General features: G+C 42.3%; 2 protein-coding genes across 4 annotated transcripts in view; one reads left to right on the top strand and one right to left on the bottom strand.

Annotated features, from left to right (window-relative positions):
• Positions 1–3,998: 3,998 nt before the first annotated feature.
• Positions 3,999–6,628, bottom strand: LOC119728580 (cytochrome b-c1 complex subunit 8-like). The gene is made up of 3 exons (XM_038200870.1): positions 6,521–6,628; positions 4,896–5,058; positions 3,999–4,708 (listed from the first exon to the last, which is right to left on the bottom strand). The coding sequence occupies exons 2-3, from the start codon at positions 5,050–5,052 to the stop codon at positions 4,614–4,616; spliced, it is 252 nt and encodes an 83-aa protein (XP_038056798.1). The 5' UTR covers positions 5,053–5,058; positions 6,521–6,628; the 3' UTR covers positions 3,999–4,613.
• An 884-nt stretch (positions 6,629–7,512) lies between these two features.
• The window catches only part of LOC119727307 (probable phosphorylase b kinase regulatory subunit alpha), a 31,591-nt gene continuing 23,474 nt past the window's right edge, over positions 7,513–15,629 (top strand). For all 3 annotated transcript variants that reach the window (XM_038199159.1, XM_038199161.1, XM_038199160.1), the window contains exons 1-11: positions 7,513–7,695; positions 8,689–8,847; positions 9,449–9,665; positions 10,131–10,213; positions 10,672–10,752; positions 10,950–11,090; positions 11,817–11,975; positions 12,644–12,862; positions 13,777–13,963; positions 14,754–14,888; positions 15,399–15,508. In XM_038199159.1, the coding sequence (XP_038055087.1) occupies positions 7,618–7,695; positions 8,689–8,847; positions 9,449–9,665; positions 10,131–10,213; positions 10,672–10,752; positions 10,950–11,090; positions 11,817–11,975; positions 12,644–12,862; positions 13,777–13,963; positions 14,754–14,888; positions 15,399–15,508 (1,569 nt within the window). In that variant the 5' untranslated portion in view covers positions 7,513–7,617. The remainder of the gene's footprint in view (positions 7,696–8,688; positions 8,848–9,448; positions 9,666–10,130; positions 10,214–10,671; positions 10,753–10,949; positions 11,091–11,816; positions 11,976–12,643; positions 12,863–13,776; positions 13,964–14,753; positions 14,889–15,398; positions 15,509–15,629) is intronic.

Genomic DNA, 15,629 nt, shown 5'->3' on the forward strand with positions numbered 1-15,629 from the left:
ATTCAGACTTGAGCAGCCACTTACTTTGAGGTGGTTATGGGCAACGCACAACTGAAGGAGTGGGAATCACCGCATCTGAATCCAAGAGTACCATAAAACTGTACAGGTCGAGTGAAATATAGCCAGTAAGAGGGGATATCATGTTGGCAGTGGTATTTACTTTGAGGATTCCTTCAATCTACGTCACGAACTAATGCTATACATTACCACTATAGGACAGGAGATTTATCATCGGTCTCTGCCAGCGAAATGTGTTAATGAATTTTCCGGAAGCAATTAAACCCCCGCTCAGCATTATAACCGAGAAGAAATGAGAATTGATTTCTTTAACTCAGTCCCTTGCCTAGAGGTGTTATCCAACAACATCATGTCCGTCCAGTGGCGGGAAATCGCGGCGCGGGGAGCTTAGTGGCGGGAAATCATCCTCTTCAGAAGGCGCCAAGAGAGGAACGCCGATACGTGACCGTGGTTCGCAAGATGTGCGCCGGGCTGATCATCAGAGCCTAAGGAGGGAGAAGTTCTTTTGGCGCTGCGGAGTTACACAATACTTGCTGAATGCATACTGCAGATTCTGTATGCCTCTTAATCAATTTTCAATTACAAACATGGGTTTCAACGGGCCACGATCAAAAATGCTGTCTCCACCGATATCGGAACTACCAGCTACCATACTCAGCAGCCATTCGGCGCCGGCGACCACTACAACTAGAACTTTGACAACTATTTATTTCGTCTTACTAATTTCAGAACACAGACAATGTTACAGAATTATTCTCAAGCACAACTGAGATAGTTTGATGCAACCATTCTACTAAGTAGACCATCCCAAAGATGGATTGGAGCGGCTCTCTTTATAAGTCAAGCCAAACTTACGTAATTGAATGAAGGGAATTATGAAGGTAATGCATGGTTAACACGCATTGAATCCAGAAGAGGGCGCAACTCTATTATACCAGTGGCGTAATTAGAACCAGGGGCACCTGGGGTTGCAAACATTTCAGGGGGGGCTGGGGGGGGGGGGTCTGTGGGTTGGTGGGGGGGGGGGGGCTGTAGAAAGTTCCCCCTCATTCTGTACCATCGCCACTTGAAACGCCTAGTGTGATGGCCTAGCGGTTAAGAGCACCGGACTCACGTTCTGGTGTTTCAGAGGCAACAGTGACGTGGGTTCGAGCCCGCCGGCGGACACTTGTGCTCTTAAGCAAGGCACTTAACCATTATTGCTTCGTCCTTCGGATGGGACGTTAAGCCGTAGGTCCCGTGTATTGTATAAATGCACGTAAAAGAACCCAGTAAACACTTATCGCTAAGAGAAGGGGTTTGCCCCGGTGTTTCTGGCCTCCTGTATAAACTCCCACGGGAGTATTTAGGAGAAGAACCAACCAAGAACCAAGAGCCTCTGTGTATCATTTTAACCCCTGCATCAAGACTGGCATGAGTGCGACCAAATGAGGATGCCTCATTATATTTTTTATGTACCTCAATAAAAAAACCACACATTTCGGGCATGTACAAAAGTCCTGTTGGAGGTAAACTGGTTTGTTGTAATTTCGTTACTGACGAGAGCGCCAGTGGTTGCCGTTGAACCGAGTTGAGGTACAACACTGTCTAACACGATTTCACTGTACGTAATGAAAACTATAGCAATATAAAAGCAGTGACAAATGTCAAAATCGAAACGGAAAAACTCTATTACAGGCAACATTCAACATTAATAACACAATTTTAGACGCATCAGTGAATGCGAACAATCTTACCCGCACCCGTCTCCATTGAGATGTTTTGTAAGTAACCAACCCCCGGAGATGAGCCCGCTGTATCACCGATCCTTCCCCATCTAGAAAGTGTCTTGAATGAGCCTCTTAACAATATTTCACTTGATGAAGCAGGCATCCCCAATCATACTTGGGCCTAGTCTTCCAGACTGAAACCCTTCTCCCTAGAGCACTAATGAATGCATTATGTAGATGCACGAACCAGCGCCCGGCCCAGAGAATGATGAACAATAATTTTATCACATAAGGAAAGGGGCACACTATATGGATAATTATGTATAAGGAGTTGTACTATGACATCAAAGGATGCGACTGATTTCCATGAGGCATGCAGTTCGTCCGGAGATCAAATCGATCTGCGCGAGATTTTGCTAAACTTAATGAGTATTCACGGGACTAACCGGGTGGGTGTGGCGTTGATTTAATGTTATCAAGAATGACAAGGACTTAAGCACAGGCTGTGGGCTTACTGCTGGGGGGGGGGGGGGGGGGGGGGGGGGGGGGGGGGGGGGGGGGGGGGGAAGTGGGCGTTGGGAGGCTGTGCTGGGAGGGGGGGGGCAGAATGGCTCGCTCAAGTGATAAAATGTGCATGAGAAAATTTCGGTCGCGGCCGGGGGGAGGGGGGGGGGGGGGCGCTCCTCCGCATCCCCTGGATCCGCCACTGGCAAGAAGACGTTTCAGATGGTTTGCTACCTCCCCTGAACCCACAACAGTATGCCACCGTGATTAACATAGCCAAGGCTCAAATTTGGCACAACTTATCACACATTATACATTACAAGCATTACAGAAGGAGGGTCGGTGAAAAATGATTGTATCTGATGACAATAAGGCTAACTCACAAATCCTTCAAACTGTAGCTTGGAATCCTGACCTGTTGAGCAGACGGAAACAAGAGATGCACGGCATCACGCCTACAGATAAAGGTATGTCATGTACATGTACTGCAAACTACAAAATAATGAGTGTACATGTACATGACTCGTACATGATGTACAGAAGTTCCCAAAACCCCGACTTTTTGTAAGGTACGAGGATAATTTTAGTTCAGGAAATAATGCATACAAATATGATATGAAAAGACGAGAAACTACTGAAAAAGCTTATATGCACTACAAAATACATAAACGAGCGTTTAAAAGGTCATACTAAGGTCAGGACAAGCAGTTTTGATTGTCAAACTGGGAAAGCATCGATGATGATCGAAGACGGATGCAATTTCCCTCCAAGTATCCCAAACCATGCGAAGCAGCGCCGAATATTGTGTTCACCCTTACATCATCATCAAGAGGTGGTGTGAAGACACTGGTGAATACTTCTGTAGCAGTGACCGGTTCCCAGGTTCAGGTTCCGCAACGATTAGCAAATAGGACCATAAACCGCAAGTGGACGAAAAAAACGAGTCCGGAGACGGACGCGTGATTGCCGTCCAGACGCCGGGATGTCGGCCTTGGCGATGCGACTTAATCCAAGGTCATTAAACGGGTGATCTTGACGACGGCAGAGTGCCATATTTCTCTGGCAGTTGTCACTGCGTTGATGTCTCGCTCGCGCAACTTCCACATGCAATTTATAATTATTTTTTTGTAATAAGTGCATTAAACTGTAAAAGAATACATACTAGGCCTAAATAAACTCCTGTTTTCAGATAATGCAAACTGTGTACAAAGAAAGGGTGCTAAACACGGATCTGCTGAGGCATGTTTAGTACAACTGAACATTGTAGTGGAATTGTACAGTGGAACACGTTTATAACAGGTCCTTGGGACTTTACAAATTACCTCGTTATAATTGGTACCTTGTATTATCAGTAATGGAAAACAAAGAAAAACAAAGACTTTGTGCCTAACATTTTCCTTCTTATAAGCAAGATGTTGTATTATTAAACAGTGCTCTTCTTAATCGGGTTCGACTGTATATCTGACAAACACACGTACATTATGTACATGTACATGTAGTATTATTTCTTGACAAAACAGTTCATGTGGCGCATGAACCCTACCACATGTACATGTGTACAATCGGCTACATGTGCAATGTACACGCAAGAGCTGTCACAAAGTACCATCTCTTTGGAAGATTTACTTGGAAGTGACAGTTTATAATAAATTAAAATTCCAAGCAATGCAGAGCAAGAAAATTTAAAAGACAACAGTCATGAGTCAATAACTATCAGTAATTTCATTTCCATTTGAAGTCAAAATGAGGATTCAAAGGGCAACTATGTATCTTTCAAATTTAACTTTGTTTTTAATAACAAAAGTTTTTAACAAGCATTTAATTTTTTTTATTACACAGAATCCACTTCGATACAGCAATCTGTTTTAACCCAAAGTCATCATGCAAGGAAGGATTTACATCAACAACTTAAAATGGAACCAAAAGCGTGCAAGTGTATTACTGTAAATATTGTACAAAAACAAACTCTATTCATTCCAATCTCTGACTTTCAAAATAAATCACACTGTTAACCCCTCTTTGGAGCACCTAATACACAAACAGACTGAGCAAAACCCGAAAAACTTGAATATAACTTTTTATTCATCCGTCAAATGAAGTGATTCTTGACATGCTTGAGGAAATTTTCTGAAGATAAAACTTGTTTCGCTGAAGGTAGCACTGCAGATCACACTGAAGACTGTCCGTACTTAAACTTGATCACAATCTTCTTGTGTACTCAGGCGCTTCGGCTTCCGCTGTCTTGATCCAACCGATGCTTCTGAATTCACAGTGGTCCTAAATCTTGTACGTTAAACACATGACTGTCCTAGTTGATGAAATTGCATGTTCCAAGCTTGAAGGTCTGCCAGGCCATATTCTGCGCACACTTCGGCGGTTACTTTATTCGTCGTTGGCATACAAAGAGGTGTCTTTCCTCTTTATTCTCGTGTTTTCTGTGACTCCGTAGCTATAGACCAGGTAAGCCATGATGAAAGCTAAAAAAGAAGGAAGAAATCAGTCATGATGGGTTAATAATAGGTAAAGACTTCTGTTATAGAAAAGGCAATCCGACAGGTATTGTATCAGTTAAAAAGATGGACAAATTTATGTCCTTCTCTTTTTTTAAATTTTTTTAAATTTTTTTTAACGTGATTTATGATGGGAAAATGGGGCTCAGCTTACGTGGGGTAACTCTGAAGACCTGCCCCTTGAACCTTCTCCACATATTAGGGATGCCTTTCTTGAAGTAGCCGGCAAAGGGGTTCTGCTCGTAGGGGGACAAGGAGTAGGTGATGACATTCCTGTATTTGGCAAGCACGCCAAACTTGAGGTGTCCCATGATGATCTGTTGTTATAAAAATATCATGTTAAAATTATAAAGGGGACTCTAGTCTCTGGCCTTCAGAGTTCAGACTACTTGTTAAGTATTCTGTGGGTCCATATAGCCCAAAGACTTGACTTCCAGTGTTTACTGGGCCCCCTCTACATTAATGTCATTATTATCATATGAACCGAACCAAAGTTTTTGAATTATTGCCTAGTACACCCTTTTTCAACTTGACAAAGAAAGACAATGGGTTGGGAAGTAACTTAACTGAACTGGAAATAATACATGTAGTAGAATTGTTTGCTGACATTTCAACATGTTGAATGACCAAATATCAGCTATTTCATTTGGCCTTCGGATCACAATTTCATTCTTAATCTGAATGAGAGCTATGACTTTTATGTGTCCAAGGTATTGTTAATCTTTGTTTTCCCCATGGGGCCAAGTTCTGTGCAGAGTGCTATCCGTTGGAGTTCCGCAAATTCTTTTTCATCAAGTTTGCCAGGCCCAGACGCCTGTCTTGTTAATGTCCCCTAATGTTGCGCGGCCCCCTAACGTGGCCCACTTTTATTTTGTGCCTATAGCCTACTCTAGCGCCTTGCTGGAGCAAACGTTTTACCTGAAATATCACAGTAAGTAAAATTTTATCTGGCTCTAAACATTCCCATTCAAAACTCTTTGAGTTTAGGCCTACCTATACCCATTACAAAGTTAGCAGAGAAATATATTTTTGCATGATTTTACGATTTTATTTCAAAGTGCATGAATTACTTTTTTGTACTTTATTTCTTCTCAAAACCTGCATAGTTAGTCAACTTAGTGAACGCTTTAAAATGCACCCAAAAATAAGAAAATATTTCTCTGACAAACTTCGAGTTGGGTAGATCATAGATGAGTAAAGACAATATTGGTTTATCACTTATATCAGTTTTTTTTTCTTTAAAGAAATTCTTAAGTTATATGTTAACATGGGATTTTCCGAGATTTGTTCAAGTGGGCCTCGTTAGGGATGGAGCACTTGCCGATTTTGTGCCCAATTTCCGGACTCCACCATTTTTGAATTTCGGACTAAAAATAAAGTCGTTTCATTGTCACGAAATTATTCACAAAGGTCAGCAAGAATTAATAAGGTAAAAGTACCAGTATTTAACTGAATGAATTTGAAGTTTGTCAACATAGAGGGTTATGACAACACTGCAGTGCAAGAGGGATTAAGGAAAGTCGGGGGAAACGTGGAACCGCGCTACGTGTATCGCTGTTGACTTTGTGCAACTCGCGTACGAAACATTGAAATTGAATTGAATGGAAAAAAAAGAGACCAAACGAATCCTAAAGTTTAAACATTGCAAAATTCTAAGTTAATATTCGAGTAATGTCTCAAAACTAAACAAAATTTCAACGTTTAAATCAAATTGAATCAGAATTTAAAATTTAAAATACCACCTTGGCGTAAATCTTGATAAAAACGAGATTTACAAACCTTCAGTTGCGAACTTTCGTCACGATCTGAAACGAAAAAACAAAGATGGCGGAGTCGATATTTTCAACGACCTTTGACCCGATGATTTTTTTCCTTCAAAATTCCATGAGCTGGTTGATAATTTACTTGAAAAATAAAAGTTGATAGGAAATTTTTTAACGTGTCTAAAATTGCTGACTAAAATAATTTATTAGTCCTAAATTGTTCAAGCATTAGTTCCTAATTTGATGATTGGTAATCATTTTAATCCGCCTGACTGTGCTAAACCGGAATGATTTAAATGTGTTGGCGCAGGGCCCAGGTAGAAAGGGATCATCTTCGAAAAGTTAGCGTGATTTGTTTTTACAGCATTCTGATTGTATGCACAACATAAACTTATACCCCCCCCCAAAAAAAAAGGTGTCTAAAATGTTGCCTTGGCAGTCCAATAAACTAATTCATTCTTATTTTCAGTTTATTCACCTCTCCGAGTAAAAAACAGTTACTGCCAAGTTAAAGTTATGCGTTCGAGCTCCATCTTCGAATTTCACCTCCTAAAACACATTAGATTTTTCATAAGCTATTTTCCTAACAATCTAAAAGTTATTCACTTTTGAGGATCGAACGAAAATATAAAAATTATTTCCTCGCCAAATTCTGATTGGCTGCCAGACAATGATCATACAGCACTTCGTGCAGGGCGGGTTCATTGCGCGCAAAACGAAAGCCCCTTTTCAGAGGGTTGAGACGCCCAAAATTGGAATAAAGTAATTGCTTTCGTTAACACAAAACAAACAAATTGTTTTCATTAGGAGAAAAGAAATCAATGCTTTGAATATCACGGGGTATCATCTTTTTTTAAACGTTTACCAAGCATCGGTTCAAAAACACCGAGGAACTTGAACATTAAGTGCACACAAAACTGTACGTCAAAGGATTTCAGACGGTCCCGTAGTAATTTTTTTCTTAGTCGTGCTCAATGTAGTTGATAGGATTTAGTAACATCTGGCGAATTAAAAAAGTAAATATTTTTCGCAGAGTCTCGGGAGAATGGGGTAGAATTTAGTCTTCATTTACTTCCTTCTTGCTTGAAAATGACGTGATTCTATGGCACAACCATGCGGAGCAGAAGTAACTCCGGTGTGCGACTTGATTTCTATCATCGTTTAGTCACAAAAACTATCATTTCTCACCAGGTAATTTGAGGCAAAAACTGTAAACAGAATTGTGGAAGGGGTGGGGGGGGGGGGGGGGGGCGGGCGGGGGGGGGGGGACTGGATGAGGGGGGGGGGGAGTTGTTGGGTGGTGGTGGTGGAGGGGGGTCTCATGGCCATGTTTACGACCTATGCCATCTTAAGTAATGTATGGAGAGTGTGCTAGTTTGAATAACTTAGATTAATTAAATTAAATTCATTAACAAAAAATTTAGGAAATCAATAACTGTTGATTCCGATCCCACCGCATTATCTTGAACAATTTGAAATTACATGTAAGCTCATTTGTTTGGTCAAAATACTGTTGAAATTTGTTAAAACTAACGTTAGGGGAAACAAAGATTAATTGGTTGAGGTTGCAAAAGTCATTTTTGAACGATAACATGTTCTACTGCACTGTAGGCCTAGGCCTACACAGTACACTTTTATCGTACAATAGGCCTACATGTACATTCCAGCAGTTTTGTGTGACATGTCTTTATTTTATTACATCATCTAATGCCTTGTATTTTAGTAATGGGAGGTAGCATTTGGCTCATTAACCCTTACCCTACTGGACCCTCCAACGCATGCCAATATGTGCCTCAAGAAAATCTCCTATGTTTTTTGCATGGCCCTCCAATATCTGCCATGTCATTTCAAGGGTAACTGGACAGGCACTCCAATACATGCCACAGAGAACAATGAGAGTCCTCTGATAACAAAGTGAGTGCCCCCAGCTGGTCAGTATCAGGCACCCTCCAGGGCCTCCAACTCCTGCCAATTGGAGCCTTCACTGTCAAGATAGTTTATCTGCCAATAAACTGCAGCTGGAGGGCATTGGCATAACCAACTGACATGCAGTAAACTACCCTCAGAGAGTAAGGGTTAAATAGATACATTTTGAGTGATTGCTACTAGTAAAGCATTTGAGTTCATTTTTTGGAAAGGATATTTCTGGTGTGTAACTTGACGTTTTTCTGTGCTTTTTTACAGCATCCTGTGACTGGTCTGCTGCCGGCGAGTACCGTTCTAAAAGATGCGTGGGTACGAGACAACGTATACAGTGTCATCTCCGTGTGGGGATTGGCACTGGCGTACAGGAAGCAGGCTGATCTGGATGAAGACAGGGCAAAAGCCTACGAACTAGAACAGGTAGGAGTTGGAAGAAGTGTAGAATTCTACCCCAAAGGCATTATCTCTAGATTATCCTTAACCCTAACTCCCTAGGCATTTTTGCTAGGATTCGACGTCAATCCTGCAAAATCCTCCAACTGCCTCCCTGTAAAAGCCGCATACAGGGCTGGCTCAGTCGTCCACAATCATCTGTTATTTTTGAATGTGGTCCTTGGAGGGATGACCACTGCCTCAATCCTGCACAATCGTCCAGCAATCACTGTGACTATATTAGGGCAGAGCCAGTGACATCCTGGAGCAGTGCGGAGGATTTCAAGTATGATCCGGGACTAAATTTATGCACGGCTGAGCATCAACAACACAAGGTCCGGCCTACAACCTTGACACAGAGAATCCTCCAAAATCAGCCACACATTTTTGCCGTACATAGCCTCAGTCCTTCAAAATCCTCCACTAAATGCAAGGAGGATTTTGGAGAATTTGGAAAGGTTAGGGTGAAGGGTCTGTGTTCCGTAATCAGTTATTTTGAACTGAATACGTAACAACTCTGATTTTTCTTCCCTTATATACCATGAAAATGAGACCATGACCTACGCGTATCTTGTCCATACTCACGCAGCATGTAGTGAAACTCATGCGAGGCCTCCTGATGTCCATGATGAAGCAAGTGGAGAAGGTGGAAGCCTTCAAGAAGACCCAGAGTCGCAAGGACTGCCTGCACGCCAAGTACAACATCAAGACGGGCGACCCCTGCGTTGGGGACCACGAGTGGGGCCACCTGCAGATTGACGCCACGTCGCTGTACCTGCTGATGCTGGCTCAGATGACTGCATCAGGTAGGAACCTAAGATTTGGGTATTTGAATTTCTTCAAATGTTGGTCACAGATAGATCTTTGCAGAGTTCCCTCTGTAGCACATGAGTAAATAAAGTCAGGAAATGAAAGGAGTTGAAACGAATTATCATACATAGTGAGATTATTATTATTATTATTATTTATTTCTGGTAATGAAACCAAGGATTCCTCAAAAGCGCCCTAGGCACTGTAGCTCAAAAGCCTGAAGAAACCTGTAGAGAGGATACAATGAGAAGAAATTAGAGTTTTAGAGGTGGGAAACCCCAGAAGAACATTCTGGGGAAAACCCACGTAATCAGGTATAGGGACTGAAAACCCAATCCATTTGCCCAGGCGGGATTCGAACCCGGGTCACAGCGGTGGAAGGCGAGGAAAGTACCGGTACGCCAACCTGATTGATTATAACAGTAAACTCTGACAGTAATGTTCTCGTTTATTTTCCACAGGATTGCAGATTATATTTACCCTTGATGAAGTAGCCTTTGTCCAAAATCTTGTCTTCTACATCGAGCATGCGTATCGGATACCTGTGAGTATTAATACACAATCTAGAATAACGATCTTTTCCTTATTGTATTTTGGATCCTCATTTCATTCTCGTTAGTAGCTGTTTGTTTTTCCCAAGGCGGTGTGAAACATGCCGTGGGCTTGAGCTGCTTATGTTGGTTGGTTGGTTGGTTGGTGGACACTTTACTCGGCCATACTTTACCTATACAACTCAAGTATTATAGCTTTGCAAGTATAACGACTTAAGTATTTCAGCTTTGCATTCGAAGACCGGTTTTGCAAACACTGTTGCGCATGCATCTAATTTGCATGCTCGAGGTACAGAACGGCCTGGGTGCATAGACGGTGCCGTATAGCCGTCTTCACACATTACCCGGCCTCGCTGCTACCCAACCGCTGTGGGTTGTACCACTTGGTACTTGTTAAATAACTTTTGAACGAGTCGAATAAAAAAAAAAACCCCACTTTTTTATTGGACAGGATTATGGAATTTGGGAAAGAAGTGACAAGACGAACCACGGCTTCCCTGAACTGAATGCAAGCTCCATTGGAATGGCAAAGGTAAACATCCATAGCATTGCACTTTTTTTTCTCCCTTATCCTATGCAAAATCTTTCAAAATTTCAAAATCAACCAAAAGTACAAATTGTTTTTGTCATCGTGTTTCCAGCGCAGTGGAGAATTCAGGAAGATTTGTTGAGCAAAACTGGCCATAGATAAGGACTGACACTCATTTTTTTGCTGCCCTTTTTTGACAGGCGGCCATGGAAGCGTTGAATCAGTTGGACCTGTTTGGAGCGCGGGGAGGCCCAGCCTCGGTAATTTGTGTCAAGGCAGACATGATTGCCAAGTGCCAGGCAGTCCTGTACTCTATGCTGCCCAGAGAGTCCAACTCCAAGGTGGGTAGGGGAAAAAAGAATCCTGACGATATGCTCTGTTTACACATGTTTTCTCACAAACTGTTGTGGATTTTGCTTGTGGTCTGTATACATTTCTCACGATGCTTGTGACTGAGTTTCATCTAATTGGTCAGTGCCAGTTTTTGATAGATAGGCACCGACTTTGCCCTTCACTGACATAATTTCATCAGTAGTTTACACTACTTCAAAAAAGGAAAGTCTGTCACCAGCCAATACGGCCCATCAGACTGACATTTACCTCCAGGTTTCCTTGACATGAACAAAACTGAGGATACTTTTACTCCCCCTGGATGGGATGCTAATCCATGGCAGGCTACTCCCCAGCTAATGCCGGTGCCATTTATACTCCTGGGTGGAGAGAGGCAAGTGGGGGTAAAGTGGCTTGCCCAGGGACACAACATATGACCAGCAGCTGGATTCGAACCCCTGACCCTCTGATCATGAGTCACAAACCCTAACCTCTTGGCCACACTCCCCCCAATTGTTTTCTCTCAGAGTTTGCAAAAAAAATTAAAAGATTCTTGCAAACTCTTGTAAAGCATTGAGTATAGAATTAAGTCAATGATGAGCAACCAAAAAAAAAGAAGGATTATTGAATTAACATCTCCCCAAAGCAAAATTCCATCATACTAAACAGATTTTTGATGATGCATGTATACTTGATATTCACGCAGTTGTTTCTGTGTGACTTGTTGTTAATTTCAGGAGATAGATGCAGGTCTCCTTGGTATCATCGGCTTCCCTGCATTTGCTGTCGACGATGAAGGCATAGCCAACATGACCCGCCGACACATTATAGACAAACTACAGGGGAGATACGGATGCTGTAGATTCCTGAGAGACGGGTACAAAACAGCCTTGGAGGTAAAAAAAATTGACTTGCACTCGTCCTTCCTCCAAAAAAGTAATTGAAATGTGAAGTCATTAATCCTCAGTCTTACCAAAAAGTTGGGCTAAAGTTTGAATGAATTACAAGTTATCCCCTTGAGTTATGGTTGGTCTCCAAAAACCCATTTTACAATTTACCATCGTATTGTTCCTTGACTGGAGTAAGAAATAAGTAGAAGAAGGGGTCCACGGTTACAGTTTATGTCACACAGCCCTTGCTGAAGACTATTTTGCAGTTAAGTAAGCAGTCAATTTTCTTTTATTTGCCAAAGTCTGGGTTTGTTTTGACTAAGATGCACTGTGCAGAAACCGGTATCAAGTGTCCATCACACAAGATCTCATAACAAGTGAGAATTTTGAACAAGTTCTGTACTTCAGTCAAAGGATTTTGTGGTATACACATATCTCTCTGGTGAGTTGTATGGGGTTCCTAAAAAAATCAGTTAACTTGACTTTTTGTAAAAACTATCTATCAATTCCTGCTTAGGAGCGGAGTTCACTGTTACAAACATCAAGTTATCCAATTCGTCTCAGAACCACACGCAACTCACAAACCTACTCCCTCCTTTATTTATTGATTCACCACGATGCAAATGCAGACTCCTCTAGCCTTACTGAAAATCATTGTCTGCTTGTTTTCCAAGGATCCCAACCGACTGTACTACGAGCCGGCCGAGCTGAAGGTCTTTGAGAAAATCGAGTGTGAGTGGCCGCTGTTCTGGACCTACCTCCTGATTGAGGGCGTGTTCAAGGGCAACAAGGAGCAGGCGGATGAGTACGCCGAGGGCATTCGGGACATCCTGGTACCAATGAGTGACTCCACAAAAGTGGTGCCTGAGCTGTACTACGTCCCTAAAGATAAGGTTAGAATTGAGAAACCCAATATAATAGACAACAACCTTGCACGTATATTATGCTTTAAGGTAGAGCAGACCGTTTGTCAATAGGTCTCTCTCAAAGATGGCCATCTCTGTAGGAGAAGTGCAACTGCGTATTTTACGCAATCAAGCACGCATTGCGCAGTGTTGAAAACATTCCAAACACGCGCGCTTGTTGCTCGAAATGTGTTTGAAATACGACGCAGCCGATGTGCGCTACGCAAGTTGACGCTCAAAATGCCATTGCACGTGGCTTGTCTGTAGGAAATGACGTCATTTGGATTTTTTTCGAAGCAACAAAAGTGCTCAAGGCAGGTGCTTAACAACTAATTTGATGAAGTTTCAGCTCTGTGAGTGCCGTATACTCCGAGAAAACAATATTCCAGGATCTCAATTTCATTTTAAACTTGCCAAGTCATATTTCCAATCGCACCGATTGCAGCTACGCGATGTCATGCACCGAACTGACGAATAATAGCAACTGTGTGCGCGTGCATCGTGTCAACGCGTGCGCGCACCCATTCACAGATTACGTTCAGACAGTAGGATGGCTAAACGGTTATTTCAGACAGTCTTTATTGTTTCATTAGGCAGTGTCTGTGAGATTCTTCAGTGTGATCTAATTATTACTCTTTCATACTTTGTCAAGACTAGGTTTCCTGGTGAATACTGAGCAATGAATTTGCTCTTTTTTTTAGTTTTGCTTGATATAGCCAAAAGCTTCTCAGGCCAAAAGCTTGTCAGACATGGCAAAGCGATACTATGCTTCTCAACACTTAAGGTCGAGTTGAAGAGATGTCAACATTTTGGTTCTTGTCGCCCCTGTCTGATTGAACATGGGTGAATCAGATTTTTGCCTTGCCAACATTTACGCAGACTTTTTTTTCTGTTAAAAATAGGTGGGGTTAGAGTACAAGAACCCCCACAGCCAGGACCGGCTGCCCGGCGGCAAGATCCCCCACATCTGGGGTCAGTCTCTGTACATCCTGGGCCTGCTGCTTCAGGAGGGCTTTGTGGCCCCTGGAGAGGTGGATCCGCTCAACCGACGCATGTCCATGGAACCCAAACCGGACCTTGTTGTCCAGGGTGAGTTTATGTACCTTGGGTTAGGGGATGGGGGTGGGTCGTTGGGTGGTGGGGGTGTTTGGGTTGGGGACAGTGTTACTGTGGGGAAGATTTTTATTAACCCTAACTCCCTAGGCATTTTTGCTAGGATGCAAACTCAATCCTGCAAAATCCTCCAACTGCCTCCATGTAAAAATTGGATACAGCCTCAATCCTCAAAAATCCTCAGTTATTTCTTGAATGTGGTCCTTGGAAAGGGTGACCACTGCCGCAATCCTGCAAAATCCTCCAGCAATCACTGTCAATATGTTGAGGCAGAGCCAGTGACATCTTGGAGCAGTGTGGAGGATTTCAAGTAAATCATAAGCCTAAATTTATGCACAGCTGAGCATAAACAACACAAGGTCTGGCCCAAGACCTTGACACAGTTCATCCTCCAAAATCAGCCACACATTTTTACAAAAAGCATTTTGGAGGATTTGGGAAGGTTAGGGTTAAGGATAATTTGGACCAAGTTGTGGTGACTTTCAAGTATCCCAGCATCTTTTTTGTTTGACTTCTTGGCGTAAGAGTTCATTGGCTTGTGCTCGTGGTCAATCTGAATGGAAGGTTAATTTCGCAAAATTGTTTTTTTTTATGTTTTGAACCAAAAATTGTGATCACTGTGATCAAATAACTGAACAATAGTTGTGGGCCTACAGGAGATGTCTCGTAGCTCTTTGGTAATACCTAACCAACTTAGCTCATTTAATGTTTAAAGATTTCAACTTATCAATTATTCTTTTCTCTAATTTCTGTATTTTTTTTTCAGTGTCTTTGGTCGCCGAGGATAAACTGATTCAAGAGTCATTGAAGAAGCACGGCTTTGACGTCCAGACCATTGAAGAGGTCTCGCCAGTCCGCATCTACCCAGCGCGTGTGCTCACTCATTTATACAAGAGATTAGGTAATAAGAATTTGCAAAACAAATTACAAAATTTGCAGGTTTTAAAGCAGAAAACTAAATTCGGTTCTAGGCCATGTGGTCCTAGTCTGTGCCAGACTGAAAGGCTAAATTTGTCTCCATGGTAAAGGAGAAGGCTTTTGAAAATTGTTTGCACTTTATTATCGGGGAATAGTTTATTGAAAACCTGAACAAAGAAATTGACTGGAACGGTGTTTGAACCTGAGACCTCCGGATTACCGTTCCGGTGCTCTACCAACTGAGCTATCCAGCTCTATGTTGGCGGTTCCCCAATTCGTCAATATCCCAAGGGGTGCTAGTCAGAAGCTCCGGAACGGTAATCCGGAGGTCGCAGGTTCAAACCCCGCTCCAGTCAATTTCTTTGTTCAACTTTTCAATTTTTTTTTTATAATTCACCTAGTCAGTTTATCTCTGTTTCATTTGAAAAATTGGGAATAGTTTAGGAATATGTTTTTATTATGATTGACAAGTAAAGTTTTCTTTTCCGTTAAGGTAAGAACAAGAAGTTGGGTCTTTCAGGAAACGTCTCTAAGGAGAACGGTCTCCTAAGCACCAGTAAACTCTACAACGTCCGAGGAGAGATCCTGGCATTCGTTCCCCAGGTAAAGACCCGGGTTCAGTTTCATTGACGAGTTGAGCATCAGATAGCGTCCGTCCAATTTGTGTAGTAAGCTAGTTAAAAAGACAGGTCAGAGCCAGTCACCAGCAACGAAATTATCGGTT

Source organism: Patiria miniata, unplaced genomic scaffold, assembly GCF_015706575.1.
Source record: "Patiria miniata isolate m_02_andy unplaced genomic scaffold, ASM1570657v1 HiC_scaffold_20, whole genome shotgun sequence".
Taxonomy (NCBI): Eukaryota; Metazoa; Echinodermata; class Asteroidea; order Valvatida; family Asterinidae; genus Patiria; species Patiria miniata.